We start from the raw sequence: 17,236 nt of genomic DNA on the forward strand, positions 1-17,236 counted from the left end.
TTATTTCAATTAATAACACAGGTTACCTTACCTAAACATCACAGCATAATATCAAACAACGAAGTAAATAGATACGAAAAGGAGATTTTCAGAGATGCCTTGATACAATTTAGCAGTCCAACAAGATTCTAAACTGTTTTTAATTGCTTAATTTTTGCTTTCACTGAGATACGTGAAAAATGTGTAGTGAGAAATATTTGAGACGTTAAGGGACCAGAGGTGCCTTGAGAGAAGGTTTTTTAAAAAAATTATAACATCAATCCATGTTCATTGCAGGATTATCAAAAAACACAGAAGTATTTCTCAAGCTTATTCCCATTTTTAAAAGCAACTTCCATTGACTACTCAGTGTGCATTATCCTTACATTTGACATTTATGAACTAAAAATAATTTATGTTTATTTTTTAATTTTTATTTATTTTTTTACAGTACATCATTAGTTTTCGATGTAGGGTTCAACAACTCATTAGTTGTGTGTAACACCCAGTGCTCATCACAACACGTGTCCTCCTTAAAACATGACTTATTTTCTTCATTTAACTGTATTTGATGAGCAATCTACTGTCGCCCATTATAGGTAATACTTGTCCTTTGTAATATATTGCATATATACTTGTCAAAATTCAATAAATTTTAGATTAGGTGGAATTTTTTAGAATAAATTCCAACTCAAAATCCTTGAACACATTTCTTTGTGCAATTACATATGCTTAGTATTTCTCTAGACTAGATTCTTAGGACTGGTATTCCTATTTTTTAGTGTTTTTAGTGTTTTTCAGGTCTTTCCAAATTTTTAGCATCACAATCTGTGCCTATGTATACTGCCACCAACAGTGTGTGAATGCTTACTTTAACCCACATATTCACCAACAGTACATCGTATTGTCCCCCCCAAAACAATCTGTTGGTCAAAACATAATTTTTTCATTTTAAAGTAGATTTTCCTGATTGAGGATGAAGATATCTTCATATTTATTGTTGACTTATGTTTATTCTGTGATTGGTCTGTATCTACATATTTTTGTTCACTTTTTTCATGGATTTGTATGTTACCCTTCTGTTTTATATACATTAAAACATATTAGGTATATTATTATCCCCTTTCCTAGGATGAGTTTTCAGGCCGGTGAAAAATTCAGTCTTCCTTTTCTTTTGTTTCTTCTTAATGTTTTTTTATTATATTATGTTAGTCACCATACAGTACATCTCTGTTTCCGATGCAAAGTTCGATGATTCATTAGTTGCATATAACACCCAGTGCACCATGCAATACGTGCCCTCCTTACTACCCATCACCAGCCTATCCCATTCCCCTTTTCTTGAGCTTTAGTTTATCGTAGATAGGCAGGGCTCAGTAGGTCAGGCTGTGTGTGGGGGACAGTTTCACTTGGTAATAGACATGGTCTTCAGCCTTTGGAAGACTTAGAGGGGAGTCCTGCTGTGCCTCTCACTAGCTCTGTGACCCCTGACGGGTACTTAACATCTCTGTGCCTTGATTTTTTTCATTATGAATGAAATCTAATGGTAAATCTTACCCCTGGGAATTATAAGCATTAGATTGATATTAATGGACGTGTCCTCATAGAATAGTACTTGATGTGAAATAAGCATTCAATAAATGCAAACTCGTAATATTATTATGCCAGTTATGCCATGCCAGACAGAGATCTGGGACCCTGGGCAAATGAACAGTATTCTTAATCCCTTCCAAACAGCATAAGAAACATTTTTTTTTTTTTTTTTAGGGAGGACAGTTCATCTGGAATATGTCTTATTTTCTATATCTTATGCCATCCATAGTTCCAAGATCATTAATATATACAAACTCTTCACTAATTTGGTGTTTACTTTTGAATTCCTACTATGTGCAAGGTTCAGGAATTAATTGTATTCAGTTATTCTCAAAATAATCCACTTAATTTTGTCTCCTAGTAAGAGAAAAAAATCGAAATGCTAGAAAGTTAGCAGAGAAGCATAGAACTAGAGGTGCTTACAGATCATTTAGTCCGACATTTCATTTTCCAGGTGGGAAAGCCAATGCCCAGAGGAATTCAGTGATTTTCCTAAGGTCACACAGTGACCTGGTAGAATTGGCAGAATTGAGATAGGCACCCAGATGTCCTGCCTCTGAGCCAGCCTTCTGAGGGGGAAACCAGACTGTGCTCACAAATCCACCTCTTCTCTTGGCCCAGTGGTGTTACACAAATTAAAAGCAAACACACAGCAGAGAACAAGCAAAACAAAACAAAAAAAACAGGTGAAACTGAAGCACCAATCTAGTCAAAGGTCATCAAGAAGGAAGGCAGGCAGACCCTTCCCTGTGGTCTGGGAAAAGACATCACTACTGAGACGTCCTGTGAGACCATTCGAACTCTCCTTCCCTTTTCCTCCCTAGGAACCATACATGTAACAATGCTTCTCTTGCATTAACATCCAACGTGTGGTCCGTGGCAGCATCAGCAAGATAGCAGAGATCCTTAGAAATGCAACTCTCTTCTCATCCCTTTCAGGCCTGCTGAATCATTACCTGCATTTCTGCAAGATCTTCCATGACTTGTATGCACGTGAACACCAGAGAGGCGCTGGTCTCCCCCATCTGACAAAGAATGAACAATCATCCTACGGGTCAGTGGTCGTCAGCGCCCCTCCCCATGCCAAAGACACTGGGGAATCCAACTGCAAATGGCGTGTGAACTCGCTCCCACCTACAGCCTCCCACCCTATCATTTTCAGTAGTTACAGCCCCTAATTCTCCCCCATTTTTAAAGACACAGGATTCGCACCCTCTGCTTGGTGGCTCAGCGAGCCCAAGCACCTCCTGGCATAGCATCAGCAGAGGCTTCCGCCATTTGGCATGCTCTTTTTTAAAAGGCTCATATCCTCTGTTCCCCATGATAGAAATGAACATACGTAACTCTTTTTTTATATTAAGGAGGAAATACCTTCTAATAGGTTTGTAATTCCTCTGCAATCACTGGCAAATGAGACACAATTAATCATTAATGTTCACCCTGTAAGGAGACACTTCTGCAAGTACTGAGCGCATTCGAAACTAAAAGTGACTAATGGACAAGATGTCTAACTTTGAAAGGGTAATGGCTGCTGTATTTAAGTTACATATTTTATGAAGCTACATTCTTTTTTTCGTTTTTAATTTTGGATAGCAGTCTAGGCTAAATGATCACGTGAGTCAGCATTTATTGACTACTGTGACGTGAGCCTAGTCTAGCCATTGAAGACGTAAGTATCAGTAGGTCCTTAACCAAAGGCCATTCACAGTTAATCTAGATTGGATTGACTGGATCTGAATTCTGACTCCACTACTTAATATTTTTATGACATTGAGTATGTTACCTAATTCTCCAGAACTCGATTTCCCTTCTATAATGGAAAATACCATTAATACTTCACAGCTTTGATGTGAGGATCACAACTAAAGAATTTAACGTAGTGTCTGGTACACAGCCATTACTAACTACATTTTAGCTACAATTATTTCCTAAAATAAAAGGATTTTGGAAAATGTGGAAGTTCTAAGATAGTTTAACACTGAAGACTGTGTGTAGTGAACTGATAAAGGCTCATGAGTGTACCTGACTGGTGCTTGCTGAGGGCCTCCTATGGGCTAGGCAGTGTGCTAGTGTGGATGAAAAAGTGGCAGACAGATTCCAGTTCCCGCTCTCTCGGGATGTTCTATAAATTCCACCTGAAAGATCATAACAATTTGCAACACCAAAAAATGAAATCTAAATTCCTTTGTGTTGGGAAAGGGCTCCTTTAGATAAAATACTGTCAAGCATCCATTCAAATTCTACTCCATCACTACTCCATCAACATGAAACTGAATCATCTGTCTCCCACTTTCCTGCTCCCTGTGCTGCTCATGGTCAGGGCCCTCCTTGGTCTCTGACCCTTGGAGTCAAGTTCTTCCTTGTTACCACACCCACTGTTTACATTTCAGTTTACAGTCAAGGTGCTTCCTCCAGCAAATGAAAGCTTCTGTCTGAAGCCTAGCCCGTCACTTGATCTTAGTCACTGGTTTTGTTTCACTGCCTTGATTTCTCTGACCATTATCCACAGATAGCTCCAAAGAGGCCATGGTACCCAGTGGTTATGACTATAAGGTCAAGAATGTGATTGCCTCAGTTCAATCCTGGACTGGACAGTCAGCATCTATGATACTGGGCAAGTCACTCAACCTCCCTGCACTTCAGTTTCCCTTTACATAAAGTGGGGATATTCTTTTTTGCCTCAAAGGACTGTTTTGAGGATTAAATAAGACACATATGTAAAGTACATTGACTGACTGAGAGAGAGAGAAAGAGAGAGGGAATGAGAAAGAGAGAGAGATTATGGTGGTGTTATCTTGGTGTATTGGTTCTGGGTTTTAGCTCAACTCAATCACCAATCTCAGTAAGAGTGGCCTTTATTCTCATCTTATGTTCTGTGTTCCTCCAGAAGTCCAAAGATTTTGGTGACTCTGCCCTTAGGAGTCATTGTCCATGACAACCAGCTTCTCATAAATGGTCTCATCTTCTAGGCCTTACAGAGCATAGGTCAGCTCACTGTGGCACATGAGGCTGGAAGTACACCCTCCTTCACGTAACACATCCATCTTTGGGACAATTTAGGTTTGTTCTTTATTGATGACACTGATGGTATAGACAATGCACATTGTTGTGGTTAGGTACCGAGGGCTTAATTTAACCACAACAGACTGAGCCAGACTGTCAAGGCAAAAGCCTGACATTTGCTAGTTTCTGGCGTGTGTGCATATAACAGTGATAATAGGACCTTCTTCGCAGCTGCTTTGTGATGACTACATGAAATGGTCCATGGAAAGTGCTATCAATACATAGTGTATAGAACTGGGAGAGCAGTTAACTGAAATGTTAGTATTATAAAACCCCATTTTGTTCTTACAGTCAGTGAACTCTGCTGTCCACACACAGTAACTAAGAGTTGGGTTGAGTAATTTTTGATTCTCAAATGAAGAGCAACACATTTATTCTTCTGAACAAGTCTTTTGTTCACTCTTACCGTGAAATTGTGAAAGACTGGATGCAAGTGGACATCCTTGTCTCAAGACAGGTTAGAAAGTAGATTTTAGGGGTGCTTGAGCGGCTCAGTTAAGTGTCCCACTCTTGATTTCGGCTCAGGTCATGATCTCAGGGTCCTGGGATCGAGCCCCGCATTGGGTCTGTGCTCAGCAAGAGTCTGTTTCTCCCTCCTCATCTGCTCCTCCCCCCACTTGCACTCTCCCTCTGTCCCTGTGTTTCTCAAACAAACAAATAAATAAAATATTTTAAAAGAGAAGGTGGATCTTATAGGTAACACCCTAGAAAGGCACCTGAAATGTACAGGATTCATCCCTGGTCGTTGGATCGGTACTGTAGAATGAGTCAGTAAAAATCAATCCACTACCAAACCAGAATGGCCAGCTATACTAAACTAGCCACTTACACTCTCGGGTCAAGTTCCCTATTTCAAGGGTAAGACCTCTAAAGAGGGAAATGAATCACATGTGGACCAACCCAGGTGGACGTGCTGATAAAAAGACACCAGAAAAGTACATATTGGAATAGTCTGTACATCTACATAATTTATAGCTCAACACTCAAAATTTTCTGGAGAATCCATAAACAGCCCAAATTATTTTCTTTGATACCCCTTATCGGCCCATTCAAGGAGAGAATGCCCAGTTTGGCTCCTTTGCTTGCTACTAGTAACCTGTTTATCTCTGAAGCTGTAAACAATATGCACGGTTCTCATGCTGTCTACAGATTTTTTTCTTCTCCTCTCCTTTGTCCTATATATCTTGCATTAATTTTGTTCCTTCACTCGGCCTGCTTATTTACTTCCTGAATCAATAATTTTTATCCAAAATTTCTCACCATCATGCAACACACTAAATAAATATCTCTCTGAGCTGTTCTTTAGCAGTTATCTTTAACAGGGCAAGTACGATTTTAGGAGAATGGGCAAGTGTGCCTCTGGGTTTCAGGGGTGACTGTCCTTCACTGCAGTTTTTTCTTTTTTCTTCCAAGTCTTATGATATACGCATTTAGAGAGTTAAAAATTGAGCTACCCTATGACCCAGCCATTGCACTACTGGGTGTTTACCCCAAAGATACAGACGTAGTGAAGAGAAGGGCCATATGCACCCCAATGTTCATAGCAGCATTGTCCACAATAGCTAAATCGTGGAAGGAGCCGAGATGCCCTTTAACAGATGACTGGATTAAGAAGTTGTGGTCCATATATACAATGGAATATTAGCTATCAGAAAGAACGAATTCTCAACATTTGCTGCAACATGGACGAGACTGGAGGAGATAATGCTAAGTGAAATAAGTCAAGCAGAGAAAGACAATTATCATATGATTTCTCTCATCTATGGAACATAAGAACTAGGATGATCGGTAGGGGAAGAAAGGGATAAAGAAAGGGGGGTAATCAGAAGGGGGATGAAGCATGAGAGACTATGGACTCTGAGAAACTGAGGGCCTCAGAGGGGAAGGGGGTGGGGGAATGGGATAGACCGGTGATGGGTAGTAAGGAGGGCACGTATTGCATGGTGCACTGGGTGTTACACACAACTAATGAATCATCGAGCTTTACATCGGAAACCGGGGATGTACTGTATGGTGACTAACATAATATAATAAAAAATCATTAAAAAAATAGAGAGTTTAAATCCTTAGGTTAGAGAGGTAGATGGAATGTATTCAACTTCTGGGACCTAGAAAATGAATTAAAACAATTTTTAATTTCGCAGATACTAAATTCAATGAGCAATAAAAAAAATCATATCTGATAAAATGACACTTTGCAAGATGATCAATGAATGCAATGTATCTAAATCTTTTCATTCAAAGGAAGAGGGAAGGCTAGCTCTTGTGCTCTTTAGGCACATCTGAGATGAGAGCAGTGAAATTTTCTGGATTTAGGCAGCAAACACTGAGGCTGGTGTTTCCAATGTCACTCCAACTGGGAATGACCTTCCTTGCACATTGTTCTTCTCAGGGCGCCCTTGACCTCTGCATTTCTCAAGCTGTAGATCAGAGGGTTCAGCAGAGGGTTGAAAAGGCTGTAAAACAAGAAAAGGATCTTCTGCTGCTCCTCGGGGTGGTGGGATTTGGGGGCCATGTACATGACGATGGCGCTGCCAAAGAAGAGTCCCACCACACAGAGGTGGGAGGAGCAGGTGGAGAAGGCCTTCCTGCAGCCCTCCCCGGACTGGATCCTCAGGATGGCAAATAGGATGCGCGAGTAGGACACCAGCACCAAGCAGACGGGCCCGACTAAGATAAACACAGAGGCTGCAAAGATGACCACTTGGTTGAGCCTCGTGTCAGCACAGGCCAGCTTGAGGACAGACAGGATTTCACAGAAGAAGTGGTTGATTTCATGAGGCCCACAGAAGGGCAGCCTCAGGATGAGAACCACATGGACCAGGGCCAGGAGAGAGCCACAAGCCCAGGAAGTCAGCACCAGGGTGACGCAGACCCCCCAGCTCATGACGGCAGAATATTGGAGGGGGTGGCAGATGGCCACGTACCGATCATAGGCCATCACCACCAGGAGAAGACATTCAGTATGAGCAAAAGTCAAGAAAAGAAAGGTCTGTGTCAGGCAGCCAGCAAAGGAGATGGGCTTATCTGGATTCAGGAGGTTCACCAGCATCTGGGGCACGGTGTTGCAGGCGTAGGCTATGTCGACGATGGCCAGGTGGGAGAGGAAGAAGTACATGGGGGTGTGCAGTCTGCAGTCCGGCGAGATGAGGCCCAGGATGAGCCCGTTCCCTAGTAGGGTGCAGGTGTAGAACAGGGAGAAGAGCCCAAAAAGGAATATGTGAATCTTCGGACCAAGACGAAATCCCAGTAGGATGAATTCTGTAACCATTGTTTGATTTTTCTCCATTTTACTATTAGGGAGAGAACCAGATAGCTATGTGACACAAATATTTTAAAACAACTCTTTTATTTATTGTTTCATAAATTTTGGTGTGTGCAACATTATTAGGAAACAACTTTAAAAACTCACTGAATTATAAAGAAGGAAGAAGGAAGGAAGGAAGGAAGGAAGGAAAGAAGGAAGGAAGGAAGGAAGGAGAGAAAGAAAGAACGAAAGAAAGAAGAGAAAAGAAGAAAAAGAATGATTGATTTACCTATTTAAACAAATTTAAATGAAGAGTCTGACTTTAAGCTAAATTCTTAATCTAACATCTAGTTTTATAGAAGGGGGATATGTCACCAGTGATGACCTACGTTGAGCCACTGACACGGTGATGGATTAGAAAATAATCATGAAATATGGCTTGTCTCAGAGCTACATATGTACAAATCTGTAGGAGAATTTCTGTATAGTAGAAATAATCAGTAACAGAGGAGCTTTCAATTAGTATGATCCCAGAAAAGAAAACAATTTTACTTGTGTCAGCTGAAATCATGATTGAGTTACTCTCAGAATCTAAATCCCATGTTCATGGATTAGACGAATTAATATTGTTAAAATGTTATTATTACTCAAAGCCATGTGTAGATTCAATGCAATCCCTGTCAAGATTCCAACAACATTTTTATAGAAGTAGGAAAAAAATTCAAAAATTTGAGGGCTCCCAAAAGACCTTGAATAGACAAAGTAATTCTGAGAAAGAAGAAAGCAAGTCATTACCCTTCTTGAGTTCAAGCTAGATATTAAAGCTGTAGTAACCAAAACAATATGATACCAGCATAAGAATAGACACACAGGCCAGTGAAAAAGAATCAAGAGCCCAGCAATAAACCCATACAAAATGCTCCACTAATATTTGACAATGGAGCCAAGAATACTCAATGGAGAAAAGACACTGTCTTCCAAAAATGGTGCTGGAATAATAGGATATTCACATGTAAAAGAATGAAACTAGACCCCTACTTCACACTGTTCACAAAAATTAACTCACAACGGATGAAGGACCTAAATCTAAGACCCAAACCCATAAAACTCCTAGAAGAAAACACAGGAATAAAGCTCCTTGACATGTGTTTTGGCAATGATTTCTTTTTTTAAAGATTTGTTTATTTATTTTACAGAGAGAGAGTGTGCACGCAAGTAGGGGAGAGGCAGAAGGAGAAGGAAAGAATCTCAAGCAGACCCCCAGCTGAAGATGGAGTGGGACGGGGCTCCATCTCCGGACCCTGACATCGTGACCTGACCTGAAATCATAAGTCGAGCACTTAACCGACTGAGCCACCCAGGCACCCCGGCAATGATTTTTTAAACATAACGCCTAAAGCACAAGCAACGAAATAAAAAATAAACAAGTAGGATTATATCAAATGAAAAAGCTTCTGCACAGCAAAAGAAATGATCAACAAAATGAAAAGCCAATCCATGAAAACAGAAAAAATAGTTGCAAACCATATATTCGATGAGGGGTTAATATCCAAAATATATGAAAAACTAATACATCTCAGTAGCAAAAACTACAGCGAAAACAGAAAAGCTCCCAAATAATCAAGTCGAAATGGGCAAAGAACCTGGATAGACATTCTTTCAAAGATGACATACGGTTAGCCAACAAATACATGAAAAGGCATTCAGTATCACTAATCATAAGGGAAATGCAAATCGCACCCACCCTAAGATAGCTCTTCACACCTGTCAGAATGGTGAGCATCAAAGACAGGAGTTAACAAATGCTGGAGCAGAGAGAGCCCTTGTGCTTTGTTGGTAGGAATGTGAATTGGTGCATCCACTAAAGAAAGCAGTACGGAGGTTACTTAAAAAATTAAAGATAGTATTACCCCATGATCCAGCAACTCCACTTCTGGGAATATACCTCCAAGAGAACACAAGGCAGAAGACCTATTTGCGCCCCCATATTCTTGCAGCATTAATTTATAAGAGCCAAGACATGGAAACATCCGAAGTACCCACTGATCATAAATAGATTATTATTATTCAGCCATAAAAAGGAAGAAATCCTGCCATTTGCAACATGAGAGCATTATGCTAAGTGAAATAAATCAGAGGAAGAAATACGCTATTATCTTACTTATATGGGGGATCTAAAACAAACAAACAAAACAAAACTCATAGGGAAAAACAATTTGATCTGTGGTTACCAGAGAGGCGGGTGGGTGGAGAGGGAACTGGATGAAGGTGGTCAAAAGGTCTAATTTCCAGTTATAAAATAAGTACTGGGGATGTCAGGTACAACATGAAGACTAGAGTTAATGATGATGTGTGGTGTATTTAAAAGTTGTTACGAGAGTAAACTCTAAGAGTTCTCATCATGAAATGGAAAATTTCTTTTTTCTATTTTTTTTTTTTTTTGTATAGCTATGACATGATACATGTTAACTAGACTTACTGTGGTAGTCATTTCACAATACTTGTAAGTCAAATCCATGTGCTTGTACATATTATTTATTTATTTGCTTTTTATTTACTTGAGCAAGAGCAAGAGCGAAAGAGCATGAGCTGGGGACCGGCAGAGGGAGAAGCAGACTCCCCACTGGGAGCCCGCCACAGGGCTGGATCCCAGGACATAGAAGTAATTTAAATAATATATTGAAAATGCCTCATATAGAACCAGGGTTTATTTGATTTTGATTTTTTGATTGTTAATATTAACAATTTGTGTGCTTAACAAACCTTCTAAATTAATTTTTTAAACACGTAGGCGTAGGAAAATATTTGGCTATGAGATACTCACTAAGCTACCCACTTATAAAATAGTAATTTCTTTTCCTAATTTTCCTTTATTCTCTCAACATGAAAAATTTAAATGAAAAAAGAAAATAGAGTACAAACCATGGGTTTTTGACAGCTAAATTTAAAGACAAAAAGGAGGTTGGGGTACATTAATATTCTTTCAGTACAGTAGCTCTGTTTCAAATTTGATTTCTTTTAAAGCAGTGGAATGGACTGGTTAATTTTTATATCCTGTCAGTTAATAAACATTTGTCAAAGGGACAAATAAAGGAATACAAATGAACAAACATCTAACTATTGATTTCTTTATATTAGATTCAATTTCTTTTAAAGAATATTCTACTATAATCATGCCAAGTTCAGCCCATTCCTCCCAGGGAAGTAAAGTATAACAATTGAGTAGAATCGCACCCCTGGAGATACGTATTAAAATCGATTTTTAAAAATTTGATAAGACCCACTGAAGGATTTACAAAGTGTTTTGAACAACTGAATTTTGATTATACTTCTCTTTTTAAAAAATTTTGTTTGATACCTATATGACATATATCAGTTAAAAGCAATCAAATGAAATGCAAACAGATTAAATTTCTTCTGTGTTGGTGGGGGTTAAGGTGGGGCCTCAACCCTGTGACGTGTTCCAGGTCCAAATGTCACCTTGGGGCACAGAGATGTACATGAATATACATGTGTACAGTTTCAGAATTTCAAAAGTGGTCAACTGTCGTCTGGTTAATAAATAATCAGGCAGAACTGAAGTTCTAAAATAAAGATCTAAGAAGGAAATCATTTCCTACACAAACATCAGAACTTGATGGAACCTATGTTTTAAAAAGTCAACCTTGAAGGGTGGTGAGGTGGCAAGTTCTCTTCTCAAGTAGTGGACTTGGGGGAAGCAGAATTCCTAAAATAATCACCTGTTGTGGATCCATAGCTCAGCCGGACTATAGGGCTGCTTACCTACAAGTAGCAAGGACAGACTGAAAACGAACTCATCGTATTGCTCGTATAGTTTTAAGCCAAGACTTTGCCAAGAGCTATTGTGACCCGTGAAGAACTGAGTGTCAGTTCCGTGTAATGATAGCCTATTCAAGAATCTGTTAAAAGTTAATAGTTGACCATACTACTGAGTGCTTCCTATGTACTGGGCCCTGTAGAAGCATAGAGTAAAGGGGCGCCTGGGTGGCACAGCGGTTAAGCGTCTGCCTTCGGCTCAGGGCGTGATCCCGGCGTTATGGGATCGAGCCCCACATCGAGCCCCACATCGGGCTCCTCTGCTGGGAGCCTGCTTCTTCCTCTCCCACTGCTCCTGCTTGTGTTCCCTTTCTCACTGGCTGTCTCTATCTCTGTCAAATAAATAAATAAAATCTTTAAAAAAAAAAAAAGCATAGAGTAAAGCAGCTCGATGGTGCTGAGCTTTGTGAAAATTTTCTTGTAAAAATGTGCTTCAGGAGAAAGAGCAGTGATAAATAAAAAGATGTACGTTAAACATAAAAATCCTAGAAAAATAAAATTATATATAAAAAGAAAAACAAAGTATTATTGACGAGGTTATCCTCTTCCCTCCCATCCCTAAAACTAATCTTCCAAACTATGAAAAATCTAACATTTATCGAATACATTCTAGCTGTCCTTAATGCTAAGCTTAATGTAAGATAAGCATATGACATAGATTTAGTAACCATTTGGCTTCCTATTCCATTGCAGTAGATATCTCATAGATCTAGTATAAATTGCGCCTATGTTGACACTATGTAAATGCATAATTTATACAATAACCAACATGTTAATTTTCCTGATATAACATCATTCTGTAATATAACTTACTGTAATTTTCTTTGGCTAGGAATATCATTCCATATGTTCTATCATCTATCTATCATCTATCTATCTATCTACCATCATCATCTATCTATTTTGAGAGAGAGAAAGCATGACTGGGGCAGAAAGAGAGGGAGGGAGAGAGAATCTTAAGCAGGCACCACACCCCGTGCAGAGCCTGATGCAGGGCTCGATCTCACAACCCTGACATCATGACCTGAGCCGAAATCAAGAGTCAGACACTTAACCAACTGAGCCACCCAGATGCCCCTCCTTATGGTCTATATAAATCCATGACACAGAAATTTCTTATTCCTTTTGTTAGTGTCGTTTTCAAGTAAATATCTATCACATGGGTATTTCTCCACCAGTGAAACAAATGAAGCAAATAATAAACATCTTTATATAATTTGTCTATAAAATGTGCATCTAAATTTCCCCTGAAACTATTCATACAGAATGTGAAAGGTGAGCATATATGTTTAACATTAACAAAGAATAGTTCTTTCTCTTTCCAACGCTTAAACAAAGATTGGCAGAAACAGTCCACAAAGGGTAGATGCTACCCTCTGTCTAACAGGAATTAACGATGAAGTATAACAAGGTAACCTGGTTAGCTCCGTTTGGACTCAAGGAACTCAGAGGGAAAAGCACCTGAAGGTTGGGCAGGATTCTGCTTTCTGGAAGCTTCTGTGGGAGCTGCAGGACCCTCACTTCTGTGCCTGATGGAAAATGTGGCAGAATCCTCAGAAAAGGAGCTTTTATTCTCCGAGGCCTCAACCTGGTCGGTAGGGCCCCAGGGCTCACTGGAGGGTGGGCTGTGAGACGCACGCATGCTCACCTCCCCTGGAAAGGAGACACAAAGCGGTTCTCTATTTCTGCGCTCATCCCCAGCAGGACCCACGATTAGACAACGCAGCCAGCCACAGAGCACCCCTCTGAGACAGCATCAGTCACTGCAGTCCCGAATACTCGGCATTATTTGGATTTCCTGAATCCCAGCACTGCCCTAATTCCCAAACCTGCAGACAGTCCCGCTGAACCTGTAAGGAAGCCGACCCGGTGTGGCGGTGAAGAAGCCCCAGGCCTTCCCCTCTGTCCTTCAGCTGCTCCCCCTGCGACCTGGGCCCTAGTGGAGCAGCAGAGGCGGGAAGAAAGGTCCCTGAAAACTCAGCTGATTCCAAGCAACAAGCCCAGGTGTGGAGCTGCTGGAGAGAGCAGGCAACGGAGGCAGGGAGCAGAGTGGGGAGGCCAAGGAGAGCCAAGGCGTCCCAGTGGGGCTTATTAGAACGTGCCTGAGGAGGGGTTTGCTAGGGCACAAGCCAGCCAGGTAGGTCAACCTTGGAAGTACTCTCTAATCTCCATTCTGAAAGGAGACTCTGGGTCCTGTCCCTCAGGGCAGGGGAGCAGAGAACCCTCTCCGAGGCAGCTTCCCCTCGATGTTTTCTGCTCTTCTGGGATTAGGAAAACATTTCCTACCTATGATGTTGTCATATTTATTTATATTCCACTGTTTTCTTATAGTGGATGTAGGGAGGCCAAAATGTTATTTGGGAAATCTCTTAACAGTCAGTTATGTGATTTACAAACTAATGAGTTTGTTACTGTGTGATTCCTGTCTTGCTGGGGTTATCATGAAAACTTGGGGGAAAACTGGTCACAGTTATCAAGTTTGGAGAACATATCCACTATGGAAAGAAACACACATTCAGGGACATAAAAAATGGCTCTTGATCACGTGAAAATCCTGGGGCACACTAGGCAATCCATAAATACTGGGACCTTCTTTCTTTTTTTTATAGTTTCAGGTGACTTGCAAAAAATGTGGAAATCTGGAAACTGACATATAAAAAAACAGCAAACTGAAATCTTGGAAACAATGGGATAGAGTTCTCTAGTTTATCACTGTATGACCATCTTTTATAAAAAAGTAAAACCTTTGAACTAAGACAATAAGAAAGTTAAATGTAAATGTTTATGATACCAAACAAACTTTAACTTTGGGAAAGCATCATCTCATAATTACATGTTTTCCAATGCATATTGAGGTCATGTTGCTTTAACTTCTGGACAATTCTAAACGTGGTCAGAGTAGGGGCACCTGGCTGGCTCAGTATGTATAACACACAAGTCTCGATTTCAGGTTCATGAATTCAAGCCCCATGTTGGGCGTAGAGCTTACTTAAAAAAAAAAAAAGTGGTCAGAGTAAAACATAAACATATATAAAACATAAATGTATAGAAAGTAACACATAACATAGTGAACCCTTAAATGCAACACATATATTCTCAAATATGTACATTATCTGCCAGCATTGGTCATTTTCTATAAGCACTGATGTTATTTCAGCCTGCATTTATAACTTGTGATTATAGCAAGGTCCACCAGGATTTGGACATGATTTCCATTTGGAAGTAGAATAAATATCAATACACAGATCATTTAGACACTTTCCAAAGTAAATTGCCTCAATAATCGGCTGGCAAAATGTTGGCTTTTAATTGATGAAATAAGGGTCTGAATCAAGAAGGAACATATCTTCAGAAAGTCATAAGACGTAAAACTGATGGAAAATAACAATTGTTATTACCAATGTTTCACTTGGAATCTTGAAAACTGGGGAAACAAAGAGGCAGAATTTGTTAAAGTTTATTTTTATTGTGTTTGTTATTGTTTATATCTAAGATATAGAAACTTCTATACCTTAGACATCTAGGTTCATTACGAGAATTGTGACCTCCTGGGGAGAATTTTTGTTCAGTTTTGAAGAAATACTCTTCTATATTATTCAATTCCATTTGCTCTCATTCTAGCCTCTTTGAGACATTTTTGTTTTATTTCTCCAATTTTTGAAAAGAGAACTGGACTATCTTGAATCATGGGTACTGGCACTACTTTCCCTGGGGAGAAACATCCTTCATTATAAAGGTTGAAATTGGCATCTGGGTTAACCATGATTATCTCGTGAGTTTTATGAAGGTCATTAAGTTCTGACCATTCTGATCAATTCCAGGTTAATTGATAGAAAACTAGTTTATGGATCTACCAAACTGATGACCAGGACTTAAGCCCCTAAGGTGGTTGTTGTTGTTTTAAGAGAAGTTGATTTGACTTTCCTTTCCCCCCTTTTTCTAGGATCCATTGAGCCACTGAGGACTGTCCATGTGTTCCTTAGTTCTCACTTAACCCTTTTTGTTTTGAGATCACAGTAGTGCACACGGCATTCCATATAGAGTATCAGGCAATTCCTGTGTGTGAGGTTATTTGAGATTTGTTCATTTCAGGAATAACCAACATACAATAAATCATGCACTGTCCCTATTTTGTTTCCTTTTTAATCTTCAAAAGATCAACTAGCCCCTTGGGCATTCTATCCTTTACTCATTTCCTTTGTATCCATCATTCATTGTGTACCTTTCCTGTGAACTTTCTCTTTAGAACATCTCCCATATCTCTATTTTCTAAACACAACAGTGGAGAAATCTTTCTAAAGCTTATACGCTGCGTAGGTGATGGCTTTTGCAAACCCTCCCAGATTTCTGTGAGAAACTTGGTTTTATCCTTAAAACCGAGGAGAGAAAAAATAGATTTGAGTGTAGTAGGTAAACAGGGAAATGTACACATTCTTAAATCTCATATTTGAAGATTGTGAAATTGAATGAAGTTATCCCATGAAGTGTGCCTAGGAATGCTGACCCAAGATGAAGGAGAAGGTTGGATTCATTACCTCCAGATGACCTAGGACTGAAGAGGAGAGATACTGACCTTCACTTTCTTTACTCAAAGAGAGCACACGTTCTCACAGGCTGATTCAGGGTACTGTGCTTAGACCTACAACCTCTTTAGAGGCTCACCTTGCAGGAAAAAAGTAATTTTGCTCTAGAAGGGGGTTATAGGAAGTGTTCACAATGAGTCAATCAAGATCAAGATTTCCTGTTCCAGGAAACTGTTAGTGTTATGAAAAAAATTTTTATGTGATCAATCGAATTTGGAAAACATTGATTAAAAATTGGAATAAAAATCTTCATCACAGAAATTTTTAGTTTTCACTATGCTAATATGAATTGTGAGCTCTAAAGTAAGGCATCTAATATGCAGTAATTTTCAAACTTACTTGCCCGTAGAATTTATTTTTAAAGCCTTTGAGGAGCTAGTGTTTTAAGAAGCTAGCGTGTTGGGAGGCATGAGGCTAGACCACAGCTTGAAGATATTATAAAGGGTATTGTTCTGGATTTGCAGCTTCCAAATCCTGGTTCATGGGCCAGCTGCATTACAATTGGCTATTGATAATATTTGAAGATAGAGATCTCTAGGATACATCCCACATCTGCTGATTTGGTGATTTAAGTGGTGATGCAGAAGATGGCTCTATTTTTTAAAATTTTAATTTAAATTCAATTTAGTTAACATACAGTGTATTATTAGTTTCAGGGGTAGAATTCAGTGCTTCATCAGTTGCATATAACACCCAGTGCTCATTACATCAAGTGCCCTCCTGAATGCCCATCACCCAGTTACCCCATCCCCCCACCCCCCTTCTCTCCAGCTACCCTCAGTTCGTTTCCTAGAGTTAAGAGTCTCTTACGGTTTGCCTCCGTGTTTTCATCTTATTTTATGTTGTCTCAGATCACTCTCATGCTAAGTTGGGGTTGGAACCTCTTGAGATAATATCTTCCTAGGTCACTGTCAACCCTGATGCCATAATCTTT

The 17,236-nt window shown here is 39.7% G+C and overlaps 1 protein-coding gene across 1 annotated transcript; it reads right to left on the bottom strand.

The window, feature by feature from the left end:
* Positions 1–6,982: 6,982 nt before the first annotated feature.
* Positions 6,983–7,924, bottom strand: LOC123789524 (olfactory receptor 2A1/2A42-like). The gene has a single exon (XM_045793607.2). It carries the CDS (start codon positions 7,922–7,924, stop codon positions 6,983–6,985), a length of 942 nt encoding a protein of 313 aa, XP_045649563.2.
* Positions 7,925–17,236: the final 9,312 nt, after the last annotated feature.

This window comes from Ursus americanus, chromosome 3, assembly GCF_024610735.1.
Source record: "Ursus americanus isolate L20-20 chromosome 3, mUrsAme1.1.p, whole genome shotgun sequence".
NCBI classification, from domain to species: domain Eukaryota; kingdom Metazoa; phylum Chordata; class Mammalia; order Carnivora; family Ursidae; genus Ursus; species Ursus americanus.

Bases quoted from the DNA above. Each gene is read 5' to 3' on its own strand.
- LOC123789524 (XM_045793607.2), bottom strand. From the start codon at position 7,924: ATGGAGAAAAATCAAACAATGGTTACAGAATTCATCCTACTGGGATTT.